This window comes from Macrotis lagotis, chromosome X (assembly GCF_037893015.1).
Source record: "Macrotis lagotis isolate mMagLag1 chromosome X, bilby.v1.9.chrom.fasta, whole genome shotgun sequence".
Classification (NCBI taxonomy): Eukaryota; Metazoa; Chordata; class Mammalia; order Peramelemorphia; family Peramelidae; genus Macrotis; species Macrotis lagotis.
In genome coordinates this window covers 159,799,376-159,824,477 of record NC_133666.1, presented here as the reverse complement: position 1 = coordinate 159,824,477, position 25,102 = coordinate 159,799,376, and the positions used below count along the sequence as shown (strand labels likewise).

The 25,102-nt window shown below is 33.3% G+C and overlaps 2 protein-coding genes across 5 annotated transcripts in view; both read right to left on the bottom strand.

Moving 5' to 3' along the window:
- Window positions 1-15,969, bottom strand: part of PRR16 (proline rich 16) — a 490,313-nt gene extending 474,344 nt beyond the window's left edge. For 2 of the 4 annotated variants that reach the window (XR_012471438.1, XR_012471437.1), the window contains exon 1: window positions 15,578-15,969. Coding sequence is in view for 1 of the 4 variants with exons in the window: in XM_074200522.1 (XP_074056623.1) it covers window positions 15,578-15,736 (159 nt within the window). In the remaining 3 variants the exon portion in view is untranslated. The remainder of the gene's footprint in view (window positions 1-15,577) is intronic. The other 2 variants (XM_074200522.1, XM_074200521.1) reach the window with 2 other exon arrangements.
- The window catches only part of LOC141498874 (uncharacterized), a 52,398-nt gene continuing 43,077 nt past the window's right edge, over window positions 15,782-25,102 (bottom strand). Inside the window, 1 exon segment of the mRNA XM_074201939.1 lies at window positions 15,782-16,024. Within this exon segment, the coding sequence (XP_074058040.1) occupies window positions 15,782-16,024 (243 nt within the window).

The window sequence follows — 25,102 nt, the reverse complement described above, 5'->3', positions numbered from 1 at the left end:
TGTTGAGCCATATAAAAATATTCTAATTCACCTTGGATGCTGGAAAGCACATAGAAAAAAATGAGACATTAATGACAAATGTTTGAGAGTATGTAGAAAAAAAATGAGACATTAATGCATGGTTGGTTGGTGGAGGTGTGAAACGATTCAACAATTAAAACAATTTTGAGATGCGATCTCATATGTATTAGGTTAACTAATAAGATACAAAAGGAAAATGACAAATGTTTGAGAGTATGCAGAAAAAAATGAGACATTAATGCATGGTTGATGGAGGTTTGACCTGAATCAACCATTCTGTAATGTGATTTGGAGCTATTTCCAATGAGCTACAAAATCTGGCATACCCTTTCACTAGAAATAGCACTACTAGATCTCTATTCATAAAAGATATTTTATTTTTTTTTAGTTTTTTTGCAAGGCAAACGGGGTTAAGTGACTTGCCCAAGGTCACACAGCCACATAAATGATATTTTAAAACAAAAAAAGTAAAAAAGACTTATATGTGCAAAAATATTTAGAGCAGCTCTTTTCTGGTGTCAAAGAATTAAAAGGTGAAGACATGTTTGTGAATTGAGGAATAGCTGAACAAATTGTAGTATATGATTGTGATTGAATACCTATAAAAATGATGAGCAGGATGCTCTCAGAAAAATGTGGAAAGTCTCGAAGCAGCTGATACAAAGTGAAAAATACTGTATACAAATTAACAGCAGTTTTATAAGATGATCAGCTTTGAATGACTTAGCTTTTTTTTAGTATTACAATGATCCAAGACAACATTGAAAGAATTATGATGAAAAGAACTAACCATTCTCAGACAAAGTGCTGATAGTGTCTGAATACAGAGTGAAGCACACTTTTTTATTTTATTTTTTTTTTTTGAGTTTTGGTCTATGTTTTCTTTCACAACATGACTATTATGAAAATGTTTTGCATGACTACACAGGATTCATACCTATATAAAATTGCTTCCTTTCTAAATAAAGGGGAGGGTGGAAAGGGAGAGAACTTCAAACTCAGTTTTTAAAATGCATATCAAAATTGTTTCTATAGGTAATTGGGGAAATGATCATAAAATTAAAAATAAGCATGTTTTAGCTTTTGCCTCTAAAATGTATTTTTCACATTTTTGAGAATTATTTGCTTATGTGAGGTGTTGTCCTGATAATATGAGGGAAGGGGTTTGGGAAGGGAGAATGGAAGGAAATTTTGTAAGTAACAATATATCTGTGCATATGAATGAAAATTAATCAATTAAAAAACATAAGGAGTGACAGCATGAAAGGAGAGAGAGAGAATAGAAGAAATGGGGAAAGAAATAGGACGGAGGAAAGTAATAGCTATAGTAGCTATGAAAAATATTTTGGATTAAATTCCTCTTACAAAGACCTCCTTTCTCAAACATACAGAGAACAGAGTCAAATTTATAAAATTAAGATACATTCCCTATTTGATAAATGACCAAAAGATTTGAACGATTGTCAGATGAAGTAATCAAAATTATCTAAGGTCACAGAGAAACTTATTTTTATTGATTGGAAAAATGAAAATTAAAATAATTCTGAGGTACTACCTCATCCTATTACATTGATTAACAAAACAGAAAAAGAAAATGCCAAATGTTAAAGGGGAACGTGGAAAAAGATGAGACATTAATGCAAGTGGAGCTGTGAATTGATTAATTCTCTAGAGCAGTTTGGAACTATACAATGATTTTCCAAATACTTTTTTTCAGTTAAAATGAAATGTAAAAACTCAAATAAAAAAAAGAATATGAACTTCACAAACAACAATGTGCAAGGAGTGATTCATTTTTAGCATATTTTAGTAAGAAGGCAGATGGCACACACTGATTCTTTTGCATGTATTCTTAATTTTCCTATCGAAATCCTTCTGATATATTATATGAATCTTATTTCAATTAAAGTGGAATTGAACAGTGCTGTTTCCTTTTGATACTATTGAATCTTCTAGTCAATTACTGGGATGGGGGGAGTTTAAATTTGGAAACAAATTATTCCATTTTCCAAGACTTGCTCTTATTTCCCAAACAATGATGTAACAATAAGTTTCTAAATGTCTGTTGGATAAAACTTTAAAAATCATGTTGAATCATGGAGAAAGCATTGAAATTTGACAGTGTAGTTAGGATCAAAGGGTTAGAGCTGGAAGAGGTCATATAGTTCAATTCCTTCATTTTATTTATGAGGAAAATAAGATTCAAAACTATTAAGGAAATTTTTCAAGGTTACAGGGGTAGAAAGTGGAAGAAGTAGAGAATCTGAGGTCTCCTGACAAGACAAAAGTCTTTCCAGTAAACCATACCCTATTATCTTAATTGCTTTTTTAGATTCCTTTAATATTGTCATTGCCATATTCTGCCTCAGATCATAATTATCTGGATGCAACTCTTTTCCTTTCATAAAATCCCTCTTTTCAAGATGTCAGATTTATATGCATAATAATAAAGTTTTATATAATAATATAGTATTTATCTATATACTGATGTGGAAAATTATCTTTTTCTAACAACAATGCTGGGAAGTAGCTAGCAAAGTATTATATCTACTTTACCAATAAGGAAATTGAGCCTTTGATTGCTTATTTGAATGAACCATGTTGATAAAAAATTTAAGATTTGATGATTAATTGATTGTATAAGGTGATCATCCAGTCCTTAAAGCATATTTGGCTTTACTTTTCCTGGTGGGTTATATGGTGTATTCACAGGTATTACCTTCCTGTTTCCAAGGTCAATATTTCAACTGTAGTATTTCCCATCATGCATGCCATCATTGTTTAGTTGTTCAGTCATGTCCAACTCCATATGACAACTTCCATGGACTTTCTTGGTAAAAATAAACATTTTTCTCTCCAATGTGCTCCCATTTTAAAGAACAAGGTCTCAGGCAAATGAGGGTTAAGAGATTTGGCCAGAGTCAAAGAAATCATATATGTCTAATGCCAAATCTGAACTCAAAACTTTCATACATGTCTGGGGCTCTCTTCACTGCATAACAAAGTTTCCTTGGCAAGTCATGCATGACAATAGGGGCTCTTACTGTGTGATACTAAAAATATATCCTGATTATAGAGTTCAAAATCATGAGTATAGAACCTAAGAGGATGCCCCACCAATCTCTCACTCTCTATTTCTTCTTCAATGAGTGAAGCAGGACTTCTCTAAGCAGGTAAAGGGCTTGGTAGAAGATCAAATCACCCCTCCCATTTGCCACATGTCAAAAAACAAATGATGTTTATTTCTCTCTTTTTTTGAACTTTTTTGATCTTAGGTGAAGATTTACACCAGGATATAAGTAACCAGGTAACTGTGTGATAGAGAGAGATATTGATTTTCTATCAAATGGTCCAGTACTGACAGTAGTTAATCTTAGAAACTACCAGGATTGGTATTAGTAGCAAGAGATGATAGATGGATATGCCCAAATTAGCAAACTATTGGATTTGGAAATATCTTCAGAGTATGAATGGGATCAACTGAACACATGTACTCAGCAAAAAGACAACCCTATTAACAGCTGATGACTTCTTCTCTATCAGCTATCCAAACAGAAGAAAAGGTGGCCACAGATTTGATTGAGGATAGATAGATAGATAGATAGATAGATAGATAGATAGATAGATAGATAGATGAATATATAGATAGATCTGTGTGTATATATATATTTATCTATTTTATACATATATGCATATGTGGTAATTCATACATGCACACATGCAAAATCATATATCCATTTGACATGTATACATATGTGCACATTACAAATTGCCTACATGTGTGTTTATACACAGCCTATATATATGCATATGCACACATGTGTGTATACGTGCGAATATATAAGTGGTATATGAAATACTTTAAAGTTTCTATCTCCTCTTCCTTAACTTCCTCCTCATCTAGGTGGTACTCAATAAATGTTTGGAATGAATCAGTATAGAAATGTCCCAAGAACAATGTCAGTAAAGCAATTAATAAGTTTCAAATTGAAAGGTTGAATTTAAAGAGCAATAATTATGTTCAATCCTCATTCCCTAGAAACAATTCTACCCTTTAAAACATAAAAATTCATTACTCACTCTGACACACATAATTAGACATAAAAGTGAATGAAGAAATTGATATTTAAGTAAACATGAATATTTGATTATTTTTGGAGAAGAATAGATTACAAATATTCTATTTAGAGGATATCATGTCTAATAATTAAATCCCACCAAATAAAATGATATATATATAATACTATTTTATATACAGATATATAGTATATAAAACACTAATATCTATAGTTTATATTAGTACTATAATTGTACTATAATACTATTACTATAATAGTAATATTATATAATAGTAATACTATTATAGTACCATAATATCATTATATATACCATATATTTTTATTATATATAGTACATAATGATAATATATAGTGTATATATATATATAATACTATTAAACAAAAGCAAAACAGTAATGAAATGCAAAGCAAAGTTTACTCAAAAATATCTTTCATCTTTCTGAAATAAAACTGTTATAGCACAAATCTTGCTTGTCTGCCAAAAGTACTGGTTCTAGATTTTCATCTACATTTTATCAAACAACTTCTTGAAAAACAAGACATCTATTTATTTTTCTTATTATACATAGGAAAATATATTTTTCACTAAAATAGCTTATTTTGTATCCTGCAGACATTTTTAAGTATTCCCGACTTTGAAAAATATTTTTATATGAAGGGGAAAAGAGGAAATAAAATGTGTACAATTATCTTTGCAAGTGAATTGTGTCTCCTATGAAGAAGAATATATAACAACTGATTTTATGAATGACATATTTTATTTGTCTCCAAATTTGTTCCTAATGATGTCAAATCATAGTTGATGTAAGGTACTCTTTATCAAAAATTTCTGCAATGCTTATATTAGCCACGCACAAACAGAATCCCTGAAGATCAGTCCTATCAGTGGCAAAGGTTTTTGCCCAGAAAAATAATTTAAAAAGGGTCATACTTTATCTTCTGTCCTCAGCATTGCCATTACTTTATAACATGTAATGTTTCTTAATTATTTTATCTAATACATTTTCAAATATAGTAAATGCATGACTTCTTTAGCTTGAATGTAATAATTTATTGCATGATAGGATATATTTGCATACCATTATGTTTATAAATACATAAATGTATATATATATATATACATATAATCTATCCTCCAACGTTTTCTAACATATAGATTCAAAGATCTTACCAAGTTGTGCATATGTTTCAATATAAATTTATCTATATACATTTATATGTCTATTCATGTATAGGAATATACATGTAGAGCTCAGATAGAAGAAAAAATGAAGGAGGAAATTGAGAGAGGAAAAAAAGACAGAAGGAAGTGAATATGTCAGGGAAAGAGGAAGGAAAAAGGGAAGGAAGGATACATTTATGAGGTCCGAGATTGTAAACAGATAAAACCAAGATTATAAAGATGAAAAAAATCTATAATGTTAGAATTAGCATTTTCAATCATAATTTTTACTAAGAAATCTCAGTACATAATTAAGCAATTATAGCAAATTTATATAAAAGAAGTTGTTTTGACTTGTAAATGTACTACAGGAAATATTGCCTAATTATTGTCTAAAAGAAATAAAGAAGGGGCAGCTAGGTGGTGCAGTGGATAGAGCACCAGCCCTGGAGTCAGAAGTACCTGAGTTCAAATCCAGCCTCAGACACTTAATAATTACCTAGCCATGTGGCCTTGGGCAAGCCACTTAACCCCATTTGCCTTACAAAAAAAACTACTAAAAAGAAAGAAAAAAAATTTCCCAATTTTTCTCCAATGGATCATTCTTAAGTATCCATGAAGAAGTCTCCTGAATAGAGACCCTTTTCAGTGAGTCCCTGAAAATGTGCATGGAACCCAACTATATTTTCGACATACTCACATGGTAGCTCTTTCCTCAGTTAGAGGAGATCCTGGGTTCGGTATCCACAGTCAAAATTGTGGCTTTGGGGGTCTTTTTAAAACTATCACTTACAACTTCTTACCAGTACCAGTGTGCTTCCTGTTAATGATCAGTGAATAGACGCAATTAACTTTTAGCAAAGGCATTTACAAAGACTGAATAAATACAGTTACTACAAAACAATACTTACTATAATGTTAGCATTCTTCCACAAATAAATATCAAGGGGAAGAGTGGGAATAAATTTAAGAGTTCAATGGTAGTGAAACAAACACTTAGGAAAACAATGTGGCCAAAGAAACTCACAGCTGAAGGGCTTCAGTATCATTGGGTGTAAGATCTGACCTAGATATCTTACTTACCTGAGTTCGATTCTCAAAGGTTACAATATTTCACCCAGGTGAATCACTATACTGTATTACTTGATAGAATGTCTACTGCCAGGAATAACTAAAAGGAGATGAAAAGGGAAGGGGAAGGAAATCTTTTACTCCTTAAATGTGATGACCACTCAGGGACCTATTTCATGCCCCATGCTGTCTCTTTAATAAGAAATTAACTCAAACTAACTGGCCTCCCCTTTCCTTTATCTATTGAAATCCAAGGAAAGGCCCAATTTTTGTCGATGGTATTTGAACTGAAATTTTACCTAGTGGGGGATGAGAATGCAATGACATTTCAGTCATTGAAATAATATGAATAAGTTCATGGAAGAAGAATGATTACCAGTTCAGTTTGGTAAGATCATTGAATATATTTGTCATATTAGGCTAGATTAAAGGCTTTTTGTAGAAGAACTCAAAACTAAATATGAAAGTTTGAATTCTCTTTGGTAGAAGATATGTATTATGTATTATTGACAGTTTCCATGCAACCTAGGAGAATGTACTTTCCAAGAAAGTGGAGACTAGATTAGTTTTGTATTTGTAATCCATGTGTCTACTTTATAATAGGTACATAACAGATGCTTATTGACTGATTAGACTAATAAACTGATAGGAGCTTCATTTATACCATGAAGCCTAAATTTTAAGGTTTCTGTAAAAGAGGAAAATGCTGTTTATAAAGAATACTAAATATGTGTATATGCATGTGTTTAGAGAATCGTTATAATAAAATAGATAGTCTATTCTCATTGCATAAGGTTAAAAAAAGAATTCTATTTCTCTTTGCAGAGGTAGAAAGCTATGTGTGTATATATATAAATATATATATGTATATATACATATATATATATATATATATATATATATATATATACACTATATTGACTATACTGCTAGTCAGCTGAAATTTTTCTTGGCTTCCCCCACCCCCGATTTGATTTGTGTTCCATTATGTGATGTCTTATTAAAGGTGGGGATATATTTGGAAATGAAATTGAAATAAAAATAAACTAAGAAACAACATCCTAGATATGTTTTTTTTCCCCTGATGCAAGCTCTGAATGATTGGGGAAAAATAAAATTCACCTTCTTTTTAATAGGATACCAGTAAGGGACAATCTATTCAGTACTCTATTGGTTCCAATTTGAATCCTGAAACATCTCTCTCATGTTCATAATCTGTCTTTGATGTTTTGAACCTAAATATAATTTATTCAAGAAAAAACTGAATGGTCAAATTCCTATGCTAATTCTTATTGTAGGGATTGTAGTCTGCTCATATTATTTAATGAGTGATTAAAATTACCCTTTAATTATGCTTGGATTTCTGCCTTTGCAAAGCAGTTTCATTTAAGAACAGGAGATTCTCAAAGTATCATGTTTGAAAAGAAATATAATTCAAATTACAATGAAAATAATTCAATGATTTTATCACTTTTTACTTCAATATTTCTTGAAATATTCTTTACAGTATTTTTATTCCTTCCTGAAATTTTCAAACAACTACTTCAAATTGGTTCTATGAGCAATCTAAATGTATTGGGGGTGGGGGAACTGTGTTTAATGACCAAACTCTAAACGCATTTCGAAAATAAAATACCGACATTGTCACTGTTAACCATTGTGCTCAATGGGGTGAAGAACTAAAACATTTTCTTTTTTTTATTTGAATAAAACAGCTTAGATTTAGGAATTAATATTACTGTGTCAATTTATAAAAAAAGTATTAATGCTATTGGCATTAATAAAATATCAATGTCCATTCAACAATTTAAAGATATGACAATGTTCCACAAAAAATTTTCTGAAATTCATTTATCTAGGGCAACTAGGGTACAATGGATGGAACATCAGTATTATATTCATGTAGAATTGAATTCAATGACCCTAGAAAAGTCACATATTCTCTGTTGTCTCAGTTTGCTCAACTGTACAATGGGTATAATATTAGCAATTATTTTTAGGTAGGGTTGTTGTGATACTGAAAAGAAATCATAATTGTAAAGCACTTAGCACAGTGTCATAGTAAGTTACTATATAAGTGTTAGGACTTTTTCTTAATTAATGTGAAATATATATGCATATGTGTGCATGCATGTATACATACATATATATATATATATATATTGATTAACCAAAATATAACAATCATATATGATTTTATAAATGAAATGCTTTAAAACTCCAAATGAATGATAGTTAATAAGAAGTTACAAAACAGCAAAAATAAACTAAGAAAAATCTTTAAATTATCAGCATAAGACTATATATATGTGTATATGGCTATACATATATATATAATATAAGGATGTGTATATATATATATATATATATATATATATATATATATTCCTAATTTATATAAGCTATACTTATTTTCCAAAATCTGTGTAAAATGAAAAGGGTATTGATTCAATATCATGCATTATTATAGAATTTCAGAATTGGAAGGAATCTCAGAAATCATCTACTCCAGTATGTATAGAAACAAAATCCTATCTACAGGAAATCAATGTGGTATTTAAAACATTGCCTGAAGATCTTAAGTGACCACAAACTCACTTTCATTTGAGGCAGCCCTACTAGTTCTGATTGGCAAGTAGTTTTCTTTCTGTGACCCTGAATTTTCTTGTTTATAATTTCTACTCATTGCTCTTGTTCTACAATCTGTGGTCAAACAAAACAAATCAAATCCCTCTTCCACATAGCAGTTCTTCACATTTTTTTAATACAAAAGGTTATTTCCAACTCCCCCATTCCATGTCTTCTGAGCTATATAAGAATTCATAAAACAAAAACAAAAAAAACCCTTCATTTCCTTTCTTCTGAAAAAGCCCTGTCCTTTATGTCTATTAATCACTGCTGTGTTTAGCCAACATATTTACTTATCAGTTACTAAATAATTTTACAACAGAAGTTACTATCTCAAAATATAATTCAAGGTATCAAATATTATATTTGTTTTATTATTAGAATACATAATAATGTCTGACACTAGGAATGCAAGACATATTAAGTGCAAATGTAATATAATGTCAAAGGAAATATATGGAAGGGGATGGTTGGGGGGGGGGGTGATTGCCACCAATAAGAAAGGCCTTTTATAGCAGGTGAAATGGAAGTTGAGTATGAAAGGAAACTTTGGAATGTCAGAAGGTGAAGATAAAGAAAGAAAAAGCATCTGTTGGATTTGAATTGCATTGTTAAGAATATCTTTTACATAGTTCGGCATTTGCTTTGGGAAAAAAAAAAACTTTCAAATTTAGTAGATGAGAGTGATGATATATGGCTGGAAAAGCACAATACTTGAAATGATTATAAGGAAGAGAGATGGGATGTTAAAAACAAAATTGACATTTTTTCAATTAAAAATATCAAAAAGGTAAATATTTTAATGTGGTAATTTTAAATTCCTCCAAATATTAGCCTACTTTGAATCCTCATTGTGGATATGTGATCCATCAATTGATTGACCTATCTATCTACCTATCTATCTATGTATATGATTGTGGTCTCATGGTAATAGTATTTCAACTGAAAATTCACAGAAAATCAGAAGACTTGGGTTGGAAGACTGCTTAGTGATAGTTTCATATAACTTGTTATTTTACCCATAAATAAACTAAAACTCAGAAATTTCCATTTTTTCAAGATCACAAATTGAATTATTGCCAAAGTTATGAGAAAAACATGTCTTCTAGTTTCTAATTGTCTTTTCATCATAGCATGCCATCTATACTTTTTTAAGAGTTCAAAATTAAAATTTATTCTTAATTTCAGTTTATAAAAAATCCTGGACTACCATATATTTTCCTATGAACTGGGTCAAACTTCAAAAATGAGATTTGTCAGAATAAAAGTGAAGAAAAAGTTTTTTTTTCTTTTAAATGCCTTATTTAATATGGCAATATGAATGTACAAATTTTAAATGAACTGTTTTTTGTTACTTTCTTGTTTTATAAATTAATCTTCTGGAGAATCTAGATGGCCAACTAACTAGGCCACCAGTCCTGCAGTCAGGAAAGCTTGCATTCAAATATGGACTCAAATACATAATACTTACTTAGCTGTTTTACCTTTGGCAAATCATTTAACCTCATTGCCTTACCAAAAAAAATATTTTAACTTAAATTTAATAGTAGTTTTCATTACATTTTTAAATAATATAAAATGAAAGTAAAATTACTAACAAGACCGTAACCCCCATAGGGTCCAACACTTAAATGTAAAGTGCTTTATAAAAAATTAGAGTTCTCATTTTTTAAAACATCGTTATTATCTCTATATCTCTTCAGAACTTCAGGCACTTAAGAAATATCTAACAGAAAGAGACATATTCAGATTTACTAGTTTTTTTTAAAAAATTATGTAACATTTTGAAATGAAAGTATGGATTACCCTGCATAAAGAAATTAATGGCATCTTTGAGAACTGAATCCAGTGCCTAACCCATTTATCTGCCAACTAGTTTTGCAACAGTAATGATTAGAAAAAAGCATTGAAATCCCAGGCCAGTTTCAATTATTTATCTATTTTTGTTCAGGAATAACAGCATTCTTTCTTAAAAAAAAAATTAAAATTTTATTTATTTAAGGCAATATGGTTAAGTGACTTACCGAAGGTCAAAAAGCTAGGTAACTATTAAGTGTATGAGACTAGATTTGAACTAAGGTCCTCCTGACTTCAGTGCTGGTGCTCTCTAATAACAGCATTCTTAAAGTAAGAATCCTCTTATGGTGATTTTCTTATCCAAAATAAAATAATGAACCCTCACATATAGGATTCCAGAAATAACCAGCATTATTTGGTATTAAAAGAATATCATTCAGTAGATCAATACCAGGTTTTCATGTCCATCTTGTAATCAGCAGGATATCTGTGCCAAATGAACACCAAAGACCAGTCCAAACAGTCTCATTGACAAATGCTGTCATATCTCTCAGTCAACCAAGATGTTTCCAGCTCCCAGAGAAGGACATACAACTGCAAATGACTTTTGTCAGATTACTTGGGCACTATTTTTAAGGAATCAATATTTAGAAGTTCACCCTTGCATATCTCAGTGGAAATGGATTATCCTTACACCTGCTACAAGTTAATGTTTATATTTGCTCAAAATACTCTTGAGCTTCACATCTATTTTCAACTTTAGACATGCAGAAAAACACTACTTGGATGAGCTATTTTCTGTTGCTCCTCTATGGCAATCCAAATGTTAGGCTTCCTCTAAGGCTCAACTAAAATCCTTCTTCCTTGTTGAAGCTTCCCCTGAACACTCACTGATAGCTCTCTAGAGTACATTCACTATCTAGCAGTAATTTATTTGCTTGTATTATTAACATAGTTTTTTTTGTTAGTCCTTTCTTCTCATATTGAATGTAAGACCTTGCAAATTCATGTCTTATGATTTTTCTTTCATCCCCCACAGATACATCAAAACAGAATTCAATAAGAAATTCTTAATCTTTCACTTTTTCATTCTCTCCCCTATTTTTTCTTCCTAAGAACAGAATCATCAAGGGATTACTAAATACAAAATTCTCTGCTTATAGAATTACTACTAAAGAACCTTATAAACTAATTTCATTATATCAGAATTTTTCAGAGTTTAGTTAGCTTGTTTGTAGAATTGTTATTTATCTTCCCTGAATTTATGTAATAAGCAATGGTTTAGTGTTATAAGCACAATGTGAGGGGAACAGATTCAGATTTTCAGACAATTCTTTAATTTCTCAAATAAAATTCTAAAACCGAGAAAAGTTGCTAACATTCCTTTTATTCCTCACCTGTATCTTAGGAAGTGCTTTCTGAATTCAATTATAAACCATACCTTTGAAATCCATCTTAATTCTACAATGTGGGTTTAGTTCCTAGTCATTTAAGCATGCAGTAATAAATGTAGCTTATTAAGCTAACTGGACATTTTTATGGCCTGGGGGGAATGTCAGTTTTATTTGAAAACATAGGAAAGTAATATTATATCACATTGATATCAATGAAAATGAGGGAACATTGAAACAAAACTTCAATTCTATGATCGTAAAAGAGTGTCCTAAAAAAGCAGCCTCTTTTTAGAACTAATATTGTATTGTAATTAATGTAAAATCAATGAAAAAAAAACAAATAACATATGTCAACAGGCACACTGATCCATTCATGTCCATTTTAAAAAACAAACCTGTTCTTTGCCAGTAAGAATGATTTAACCAAGTCAAAGCATCTTCTGTTTCAAAACATATAACTAATGCTGTAGGAACTCAAAGTCCAAATGTGACAGATTATATTTAATATATACTAATCATAAAATGAAAAGGAAGCTTGACAGAGTGAATTGAGAACTTGTGTCAGAGATAGGAAGACCTCAGTTCAAATTTAATATCTTACACCATAGGCAAGTTACAACATGACAATATCCCAGGCAACTAAGACTATATAAATTCTGGATCTGCTTATCTATAGAGTTATCTTCTTCAGTGAAAACACAGACAGGTTGGGGGTTAAAATATCATCTTCTAGGATATTTCTTGTAAATGTTTATGAAAGATAATAGTAACATTTGATTTTTACACTCTATATATCTAACATATCAATACTCTAATTTAGAAAGTCTACAGTCATTCCATTAAATATAAATTTAAAACAATGTTGAGTAGCATGTGCAAGCTAAGTTATAAAGATAGATGGTAGACAACTGCAAGATGTCATAGAATAAACATGCTCTGTGGACATGGTCTCAAAATAATGACAGTTCATGTTATATTTAAGCACAAGGTCAATGTTTTAAAACATTATAATATATAGCCTAACATACAAACACTGAATTGTTGGGAATATAGACACTGAGTTACAGAGTCTAGTCTAACATTCAAAGTTTCATCATTGCCATGATACATATTGCATTATTAAACATCTCCCAAGAGGGAAATTTCATTTAGCAAGCAATCTTGGTTTAAACAGTCCCTATAAATGATGACTCTTGATCTTAAGATAGGCAAAATGAGAGAGAGAGAGAGAGAGAGAGAGAGAGAGAGAAACAGAGAGAGAGAGAAACAGAGACAGAAAGAGACAGAGACATACTCACATATGTAATACTAGACTATAAAAAGGTTTTCTAAAGAAGCATAATATAGTTAAAACTTTTGTCAAACATCTAGACACCAATTGACCAAAGAGCAGTGATTCAGATATGAAGAAAAAAATATGTGAGGTTTGTTAAACCAAAAATAGACTCTGTAAAAATAGCAAAAGGAAAGAGTTGTATACAGCTGTAAAGACATATGGAATTATGATTGACTTTCTGTTTATTTCAGTCTTAGTCTTATGAAGACAGTAAAAACACATTGTTACTGCAGCTTTTCCTAGATCCTCAGCAACACTGTAGGAGTAAATGCGTTTTTCCCATTAAACAGAAACCTAATTAAAGGAATTTGTTCGAATTTTAATAAAAAAAAACATACTTCTGACAAAAAAATGGGCTGCCAAAGATATTGTCAAATAAAAGGAAAACAAAAGAATAAACAGCATCTTTAGACATGAAATTTCAACCCATTACCTAACCTATTTGTCAGGTAGTAATATAAGTAAAAAACGGACAAGTTTTATTCTTTCAGTTACAACAGCGTTTGCCACTGGAGGAAAAAAAATCATAGTAATTACACTCCTGTCTTCAGATTAACCTCCAGGAACTGACACTTGGTTACTAGCAAATTGAACCACGTTGATGAATGTGATATTTTAACGGACTTGCGGTAGGGGAGAGAGTGAGTAGAGGGAGGGAATCTTTTGCTTTGGCTATTACTCAAGTCAAGGAAAGAAGTGTCGGTGTGTCTGTGAGTGTGTGTGTGTGGGGGGGGGGGTGTCTGTGTGTCTGTGTGCCTGCGTGTGTGTGTTTGTGTATGTGCCGGGGGGGGAAGGGGTTGTTTGTTGTGGTGAGGGGTAAACCTTAGAAACCAGATGCCTAAATCAGTCTCAAATTTCCCCTCTTTGGTCTCCCTTATAGGATTAAATATCAGAAATAACCCTTTTTTTTTTCCAGCGGCTCACTCCCACCACCTCTACCTATTTAACTTATCATTTTAGCTCTCAGCCAACCCTATGATCAGAATTCTCTCTCTGAGAAGGAAACCGGGGGCGCCAATTAGGAAGCAGAATAGTGGCAGCAGTAGCAGAGCCATGCCAGCTCTCTGCTCTGCTCCAAACCAAGCCAAACCAAGCCCCGCTAGCGGAGGCGGTCACCCAGCACCGCCCCGCCCAGCGCCTCTATAACTCTGCACACTCCTCCATCTCAGAGCTGTGATGAGTTTGGCTGTCAAGACCTGAAGGCATTCTCCTTGCCTTCCCATAAAGATCAAATACAGCCACGGAAAACAGGTAATAGAAATATTCACCAGTGCTACCCCACTCCAAGAAGCGAGTGACCAAGTTATAAGAACCGAGCAAAACACACACACACACACACACACACACACACACACACACACACACACACACACACACACACACCACACACACACACACACACACACACACACACTTTCCTAATAGCCCATTATGAATGTAAACAATCGAGCGAGAAGGAGAGAGAAGGCAACGGCGAGAGTAGGGATTTGTGGAGGAGGAACATGCTTCTAGAACTGACCAAGACCTCTTCAAATCGAGAGAACGGGGATCCCTCTGTCCCAACCACTGCCTCTTTCCTTATGGCCGAACCTTCACCAGATCAGAGAAAATGAGCTGTCCCTAGTCCACCAGAGTCAATCTAGTCAAAGCTCCTAATCTGTGAGTCCAGAAGCAGCTCATCCTTCAGTACTGAGCGAGCGTACTTTCCAAATAATTTTTTTTAAAAAAGCATCTGATGATAGAGGAGGCGGAAGGGAAAGCGACAACATAAACCGTCTCCAGTCCCGCAGATTATTTCTTTTCCAAGGAAAACCCAGCCCTCCACCCACTCCTCTCCACACACAAACACACGCACACCTCCATCCACTGGTACAAAGAAACACTAGTTGATTTCTTCACGATTAAAAGAAAAAAAAAGTGTGACAAGTCTCCGCAGAAGGTACTGGAACAAGGAAAGTATATCTGCGGAAGGCTTCTTGGTTGTTTCCTAAGAGTTTAGAAATCTACCAGTTCCCAGTGAAATTGGGCGCCCCTGGTACTCCGAAGAACTGGAAACGCAGCACTCCCTCTCCACCCAGTAGCCTCTCACCTCTTTAAGTTCCTTGGCCACGTCCTTCAGGTCCCCCAGGACTAATTCCAAATCCTCTACGATGATCTTGATCTGTTCCTTCACCTTGGTTTTGGAGGCTGCCGGTGGCCCCTCGGTTGGAGAAGAGGAGGAAGTGGTCCCCTTGGACTTGGCTGACATACTTTGAGGGGCTGGGGCTGGGGCAGGTGGGCACAGGGAGGCAGGTCAGGACAGTTCGAACAGAATCTGATTGCCCCGGTCTCTGGCTCTGGAGCCGCAGCCACCCTGCTCCCCCAACATATTTGGCTCTTGCTGAACAACGGGTCTCTCTGCTTCGCTCTCTGCCAGGCGGCCGCACTGTGGTGCTGCCATCAACTCCCAGAGAAACTGCACTGAGAGCGCCCGGGCTGCAGACTGGCGAACAGCGCGCCTGCGCCTGCCTGCCTGCCTGCCTGCCTGCCTGCCTGCCTGCCCGACACACCATTCTTGCACACGCACTCCCTCTTTCCCTCACGCAGGCACACAGAGGAAGAAATACAGTGAACCCTGGAGGGAAAAAAAAAAGAAGGGGCAACCCATCCTGCCGGGATCCCTTTCCCAAAACAGTAGTACGTGCTAATATTCAGACAAATTGAGTAATTTCTAGTTTCTGCTTGTCTCACCAATGTTAAAATCTTTCGTTCTATCTTGAAGAACAAATTCAAACCAATTCAATTAACATTTATTAAGATACACTTTGTATTAAGCACTATGTCTAACCCTGAAGAAACAAGGTTGACAAAAACCCTAGGCCCTGCCCTCAACAAACTTACAACCTACGGAAGTTCACAAAAAGTTAAGATTATTATTATTATTATTTATTATTGTTATTACTATTATTATTTGATGAGGCAAAAATAAAGATAAGAAAGACGACCTAGGAAAATTTGAAGAAGCTTCTTTCACTTGGAGGGATAAAAAAGGCATAATGGAAAGTCCCAATGTGCCTTGAAAGAAGATTTCAACAGGGGAACAAGGATTGTTCTACATAGGGTCGGGTAATCTAATCAGAAGTCATGAGAGATAAGAGCACAAGAAATTTTTGGAAGTATCTGGCAGTTTCTCTTACTATGAACTCTTGATTACATGAGGGTATCAGCCTGGATCCTGCACAGAACCAGTACTTCAGGAGAGTTTGCTTACAATTGGGACTATAAAGAAGTTGTTTCATGACTGGAGTTGTAAAAAAGAGTAGAGTAAAACTTCAGAAGTCTTAGAACCCAAAAAGAATGAGTTCTAGATTTGGAGTAAAGAATATCTGAGCTTCAACCTACATCAGACCTCCATGTAGCTGAATGGCTAGAAAATCAAGACTGGTAAAAATATTAACTTCCACAGAATATCTTCTGATTCCTTTTAATTCTGGTAGCTTCTCTTGCTTGATTATTTCCAGTGTATCCTGTATATATCTCCATCATATATAATTTGGCTTTTTTCTCCCCCTTTAGACTGCATGTTCCCTGAAAGAACCTTTCTTCATATTCCCAGTTTAGCCCAGTGTCTGAAAGCAGACATTTAATCAATGTTTTTGACTGACCCTGACCAAGGCTCCTAGACTCCTTCAGCTTAAGTCTGGACTTTATAGTAATAAATAATGATAATAATACTGATAATAATAATAAATAATGATAATCATTTTATAATTTTTGGTAGTAATGTAACCTAGCCTTTAATTTCTACCATAAGTCCCTCCATTCAAGCCAGTAAATCCTCATGGCTTAACCATCTATTATGTGATTCTTTGTCATTAAATTACTGGCTGAGTCTATGCAATGTCACCTATATAGAGACTTTTGAGTCTGTTCTTTGATCTTAGTAATTTAAGAATTTCTGAAAGCATATTAGTTTCAATTTACATGAGACACATCTAGTGGCATGATAGCTCTATGAAGAAATATCTGCTTGTTAGAAAAGTATTTGTTTTTGTTGCTTTAATCCAGTTATCCTTGTTATTCATCCTTTTTTTAAAGAGGACCAATGGTATTTGCAAGATAATGTCGACTTCCAAGTGAAGTAGATTCAAGTAAGACTGAGGTGGGTAAAATCATCAGTCTTACTATCCTCTAGGGCCATAGGAGTCCAGTGGCAAGACAAAAGTCAAGATGACATGGCCTCAATACATATATTATGTGTTCTACCACAAATTCTCTCTGTTAGTTTTGTTGAAGAAATGCCAATATTTATATAGCTATCTCAGAATTATTTGTCCTATGTTTTATTAAAAAGTATGCAGATTTCTGTGATAACAGTTGCAAAATAATTTATAGTCCATTATGTAATTCTGAAAGTGGCTTGCATCATTTTCATTCATAAGTTCAATTGGACCTATGTGTTTAAGCTTCAAGTCTTTAGTCCTTTTGCTTCCCCCCCCTTTTTTTTTTTTGCTTTAAGAATTTTACAGTTTTGGGGGCAGCTAGGTGCTACAGTGGATAAAGCACAGGCCCTGGAGTCAGGAGTAACTGAATTCAAATCCAGCCTCAGACACTTAATAATTACCTAGCTGTGTGGCCTTGGGCAAGCCACTTAACCCCATTTGCCTTGCAAAAACCTAAGCAAAAAAAAAAAAAAGAATTTTACACTTTGAAAGTTAAAAATGATGTTTTGATAACTCCAGAAAAAATCTATAAGATGATTGACCTGTTCAATATGTGTTTTGGTGGGATAATAGAATTTGAACATGTTTCCACATATATATATATATATATATATATATATATATATATTTAAATGCACATGCATGCGTGTATATGATATAAAAAGTTATATGATTAATAAGTTATTTTGTTTTATTCATTTTTAATTTGGAAGCCTCTTTAAGTTTTAACCTAGAGAGAAATAATCGAATTTAAGCCTAGATAGAACCAAAATGTATTTAAACTGTCTTCCTGAAAAAGACCATATTTTATATCCATTGTTCTTGGCATTATTCTGATAGTAGAGTCTTTCAAAGAGTTTTCCATGTGGACACAAAATACCCTGGTATTCTCAGTACATTTGCATCTGTTTTCTATTTTTACAGTACATAAATAAGCCTTAAGTAAAAACTGAATCAGAAGTTTTGTGATAATCACTACAGGCAGAATATATATCCTGGTGGTTTGAGATACATTATTTAATTACTGATAAATAAAGAAAAAATTACCTTTTCCCACTCTGGTACTTGTTAACACACCCTTTTGGGTACTCAGACAAGGAATTTATTTCTTACATTTATAAGAATTTTAAAAACTGAATACTTTTTATATAATTCACAAAGATGAATTTATATTTGGAAAGGATGCGGTGTTCTCATTTTTAGTAATATGATTAGAGTTTAAGAAGCTTGTAAAATGCCTTGTTAGTCATTCATGTCCTTCTGTGAAATATTTGACCAATAATCATGGATCTTGTCCAGCTTCTATAATTGCCGGTTTTAATGACTTTTATTTTCTCTATATTGGACCTTTTCTTTTTCAAAAACAAGAAATTATCTATATCCACTTTCTTCAGGAGGTATTTTTCACTTTGAGTTTCCAAAATATGAAAAACATTTCCAAAATGACAGTAGGACAGAAAAAAGAGGATTGTATATGAAACTCCAAATTTCCACTTAATGTATCTTGCTTTAAAAAAATAATAATTCTACTTGTTACTTTCAAGCCTGTTTCTGCTCATCCACGTTGCCTTCTCACATTACTTCTGTTAATTTTAGTATGTTTCATGTGACATTTAAAAAAAATTAGTCATTTAAGGCAATGAGGCTAAGTGACTTGCCCAAGGTCACACAGCTAGGTAATTATTAAGTATCTGAGGTCAGATTTGAACTCAGTTACTCCTGATTCCTGGGCCAGTGCTCTATCCACTAAACCACCTAGCTGCTCCCATCATGTGGAATTTTTACTTTTGCTTCACTTATTCTCTTATTCCTACCTTCACCCCTAATGAATAACTGAAAGAAGATGGGGACACATTATGACAAACAAGGAAATATATTGCCATGTTCATAAATATATGTGTTTTATATGCCCAATATTCATCACATCTCTGTCAAGAGGTAGACTTCTAGAGATAACAGATCATCATTGCATAAATAGGAATTCTTTCATCTTTAAAAGTTGTTTTTCTTTGCAATAGCTTTCTACTTGCATAAATCATTCACCTTATTCTTCTCCCCTCACTCTATCAGATCTTTCTTTTTTTGGCCCAATAATTTTCTATTATATTCAGATGCCAATTTTTTCAACCATTGTCCTATTGATGGGTAACCCTCCTTTATACCTTGTTATTCGTTTTTAGACCCCACTTAAGGATTAGTTTGTAACTAGTTACTGTTATTTTCCTGCTTTTTAATTACAACCTCCTTATCTTCATTTGTTTCCTTGATAAATTTGGTGTATTTCTATACTTTCTTCACAATACTGCATGTTTCACTCTTTTCTTATTCATTTCAGTTATAAGTGATGCTTGTCTGAGTCCCGGTCTCCTCACCTTATTCTGTATTGCTATTCTCTTCCTTTAACCCACTCCAATTATAAGAAATATGAAGTTCTACTATTCTTTGTATGTATTTTTTTCCATTTTAATCTTTCTTCTCTTTTTCCTCTGAAATTCTCAGTGCTAATCCAATCTATTTAGATGTATTATTATTATTATTATTATTATTATTATTATTGCATAATTACATTGGTAGACTTCAAAGGCAATACATATCTGAAAGAACAGTTTATTTTTCTTCCTCACTAGAATTATTTGTGAACGCTATGTTTTCATAAATGCCCTTCAAGTTGCTTGAATAAATTGTTCATTCTAGGCTTTCTTGATGCTTGTATTATTGTTTCAATATTCCTATATAGATCTGGGTTCTTTATCAATAATTGAAGAATCAAAAATACATCAATAGTTCATTTTTCTCCAGCCCTTCCCCCCCACCACATGTGGTTTTGTATAGGGTTGATGCTCCTCCTAGTCTCTCTATTATTAACTCTGTGTTACTACTCTCTTCTCTACCTCCTGGACTTAGCCCCTTTATGAAATTTTGAAGCTCAGAGTTCTGGATCTTCAGTGGTATGCTTAATTAGCTAGAACCTTAAAGTCTCTTTGAAACTGGGATATGTGAATATTGTCACACAGAAATGTTAGTAGCCACTCTCCATGACTTCAAATATCTTTACTCAGTCTTTCTGATTAGCTTGGGGATTTCTGGCTTCCCTGATGTTCTTTCAGTGAAATATTTAGCTCTTTTTGCCTCCCAAAATAAAGAACACCAAGCTATGTGTGTCTCTAGCCATTGAACAGGAAGACTTACAGCATTGTCTGTGCTAGAACTGCTAGCATCCACTTATCCTTTTTCTTGTAGTATTCTAGCTGACTTTTAGCAATTCTGTTTCAGAAATTATTTATTGTATTTTTCATTGGGTTTCTTGATCATAATTCAGTCTGATATAAATTTTAGATTTTTGCTGGAGTTGGTATATCCAGGTAATCATCTTGGATGACATAACTCTGTAGTAAAGTTGTACTTAATTGTTTTCTTCTTTGTGCCACTTTAATATTTTGTTTTTTTCTTAAATTTTTGATATTTGCTTTGAATTGATACTTAAGGGAATATAGAATTTTATTGTGTTTTTATTTTCTACATTCCTTTTGACACATAACTTTATTATTTCATTTAATTGAACAATAGCAAGTTTACAGTTCAAGTTGTCTTTTGCATGTACCAAGTGAATATTGTCGTAATCATTTTATTTCTTCCCACTGTTTTTGAAAGTTGAGTCAGCTCAGCTGCTGTCCCTACTCCACCAACTGGACTCCACCTTGAACGAACCTCAGATGAAATTTTGGAATTGCAGAGGCAAACAAAATATCAGGGTGAATCAGAGTATACACAGGAGGTCACAGTAACAGCAGTGACAGTAGTTTCTGTAGCTCTCATCTCAGACAGCAATGGTGTCAGGTAAATAAATATATTAGAGGGGATCTTTTGCTAGCACTTGGTATAGCTGATACTGAAAGACAACTCTATTACCTACATGTAGCTACTAATTGCTATTTCAGAATGGAGAAGAGAACTTGTGGTTTCTCACACAAGGGGCGGTTTCAGGGCAGAGAGGATATCCATCAGGGCAGTTGCAAGAAATCAAATGAGCTAGTAACATATCCAAGTCTCAACAGAGCACTAATATTTGTGGCCTCAGGAGAACAATGGCCCTTCTTGGTTAAAGACCAGAGCATAGATTAGAAAAACAGTAACCATGCCTCTCCTTAGATACTATCACCTTAGAAATATGTAAACTTTGAGATCCCCAGAGGTAGCTCTGAAAATATCAGGACTAAAAAGTTCCAAGCTGGGGAAGGTTCTTTACCATCTCCAGGTAAACAGAGCCCAACTTGAACATAAAACTCAAAGGCAAGAAACAGTCTACTAACCAAAGGGACCAAGATGACAGATTAGAGACAACACAGCTAAAATATCTCTATATTCCTCCACAGACAATTTTAAAATAATGCCCCAAATCAAATTTTGGATTAGTAGACTCAAGGAAAGGTCAAAGTAAAAAATCTTAAGGAAAAAGAAAACAGAACATTGATTTAAAAAAAAGTTTTTGAGACTAAAGTGGAAATCTGTTCAGAGTCCCAACACATGGTGGCAGCTACAATAGGCACAGTAGCAGTAGCAGCAACTTTAAGAGCTCTCAGACCAGATATCAAATTAGGATCAGGAAAAGAGGTCAGAAAGAAATTACAGGGGACCTTTTCCTGACACTGATGCAAATGATGCTGATTGGCAAGGTTTTTTGTGCATTAAGTATTTCTGAGTCACAATTTCCTAACAGAGTGGAGTACTGGGAGACAGTCAAAAGGGCAGAGGGATCCTAGTTGCACTTTCTTTTTTTAACTTTCTTTTCATTTATTTATTTATTTTCATTCATATACAAATGTATATTTTTAAGTTACAAAATTTACTTCCATATTCCCTTCCATCTCCCTTCCCTCAGTGGCAAAGAGTCAAGTTAGCATTATATACACATATTTTGATAAGCATATTTACAAATTAGTAATATTTGGGATGACAAGTTAGGATGAAGGGAAAGAGATCCATAAGAAAGAAATTTTATAAAGTGTTCATCAGATATGGAAGAGTTTTGTGAGTGTCTGTGTGTGTGTGTGTGTGTGTGTGTGTGTTTGTGTTTGTGTTTTGTTTTGTTTTGTTTTTCTTCCTCTGGATGGGGTTAGTGCACTCCATAGCTAAACATATACAGTTGTCCTAGCTCTCTGTACTGCTCAGAGGAGCTGTTTCCATCAAGGTTGTTCATCTCATAAGGTTACTGTTGTTGTGTACCTTATTTTCATAGTTCTACTTCCTTCACTCAGCATCAGATACAGTAAGTCATTTCATGCTTCTCTAGAGTCTGACCATTTATGGTTTATAGAACAATAGTATTCCATAATATTCATGTACCATAATCTGTTTAGCCATTCCCCAATTGATGGGCATACCCTCAATTTCCAATTCTTTGAGACTACAAAAATAGCTACTATGAACATTTTGGAACATGCAGGAATTTTCCCATTTTTTTTGCATTTTTTCTAGATATAGACCTAGAATTAGAATTGTTGGGTCAAAGGATATGAACACCTTTTTGGATAGAGTTCCATATTGCTCTCCAGAAATCTTGGATCTGTTCACAACTCCACCAACAATGCCTCAATGTCCCAATCCTCCTACAACCTCTCCAACACTGATCATTTTCCCTTTTTCTCATCTTGTCTAATTTAATAGGTGTGAGATCAAGTTTCACTTCCATGGTAATGACAATTTTAGCACTTATGGCTATGTAAGACCATAAAGATCTCTTCCTGGGTAAAGCTCAAAATGTAGACTAACTCTGAAAGCAAAAGCAAAAAAAAAGTCAGAGTATTGGGACAGGTTTGTAACAATGGATGAGTAAAGTCTAACTTCAACATCAAGTTCAAAGACAAGAAATAGGATAGAAAAATGAGAAACAGCAGCAAAATCGACAACAAACGAATTTGAGCTTAAAAACCAACCATAATTGAAAGGAAGACCAAGATAAAAAGAAGACAAGAACATTAAAAAAAAAAACCTACCAAAGAAGTGAAAGAATAAAAAACACAAGTCCAATGAGAATTCCTGAAAGATTTAAGGAAATTTAAAAAAAAAATGATAGGAGAAAAAATGGGGGGAGGGAGGTAAAAAGTAATGCAAGAAAATCAAGAAAATAAAATAAACAGTTCAGTAAAGGAAGAACCAAAAATATTGAAAAAATAGCACCTTAAAAACAGAACTGGCCTAGTTTTTAAAAAGACACATAGAGATGAGCAGAACCAGAAAAACACTGTACACCCTAACGGCAACATGGGAGTGATGAACAACCTTAATGGACTTGCTCGTTCCATCAGTGCAACAATCAGGGATAATTTTGAGCTGTCTGCAATGGAGAATACCATCTGTATCCAAATAAAGAGCCATGGAGTTTGAACAAAGTACAAGGACTATTCCCTTTAATTTAGAAAAACAATACAGATATCTTATTGTCTGATCTTGTTATCTCTTATACTTTTCATTTTTTCCTTAAGGATATGATTTCTCTCTCATCACACTCAATTTGGATCAATGTACAACATGGAAACAAAGTAAAGACTGACAGATTGATTTCTGTGGGGGTGGGATGGGGGAGGGAAGTAAGATTGAGGAGAAAATTACAAAACTCAAATAAAATCTTTAATAAAAGGGGAAAAAAAGCCACATAAGTTCCATGAAAACTAACTCCTTAAAAAGTAGAATAGTTCTATTGCAGAAGGAGGGACAAACACTCACTGAAGAAAATAATTACTTAAAAACTAGAGTTAGGCAATTGGACTCTAATGACAGCATGACACATCAAGAAACAGTAAAACAAAATGAATGAAAAAATAGAAGAAAGTGAAATATCTTATTAGGAAAAAAACCTGATTTGGAAAATAGATCAACAGATAATTTAAGAAATATGGGATGGCCAAAAATAATTATTGGACTTAAAAAAGTCTAGAAAATAGAAAATAGAAATAATTGAGGGAAAATAAATTGAAAAAATCTACTGATTATATTCTGAAAGGGATCCTAAAATAGAAACTTCCAGGAATATTATAGCCAAATTCCATAGCTCTAAGATACAAGAGAAAATACTTGAAGGAGCTAGAAAGAAACAATTCAAACATTGCTTAGTCACAGTTAGGATCAAACATGATTTAGGGACTTCCACATTAATGGAATGAAAGTCTTGAGCTTTAATATTCCATAAAGGAAAAAGGCTAGAATTATAACCAAGAATCACCTTACCCAGAAAAATTGAGTGTGAATCCTTAAGAGAAAAATTGGATATTTAACAAAATAGAGAACTTAACCATTACTGATGAAAACACCAACACTGAATAGAAGATGTAATAGAACCATAAAAAGGTAAACATGAAAGATTAATCATAAGTGTATCATTAAAGTTAAAACTATTTATATTCCTATTTGGGAAG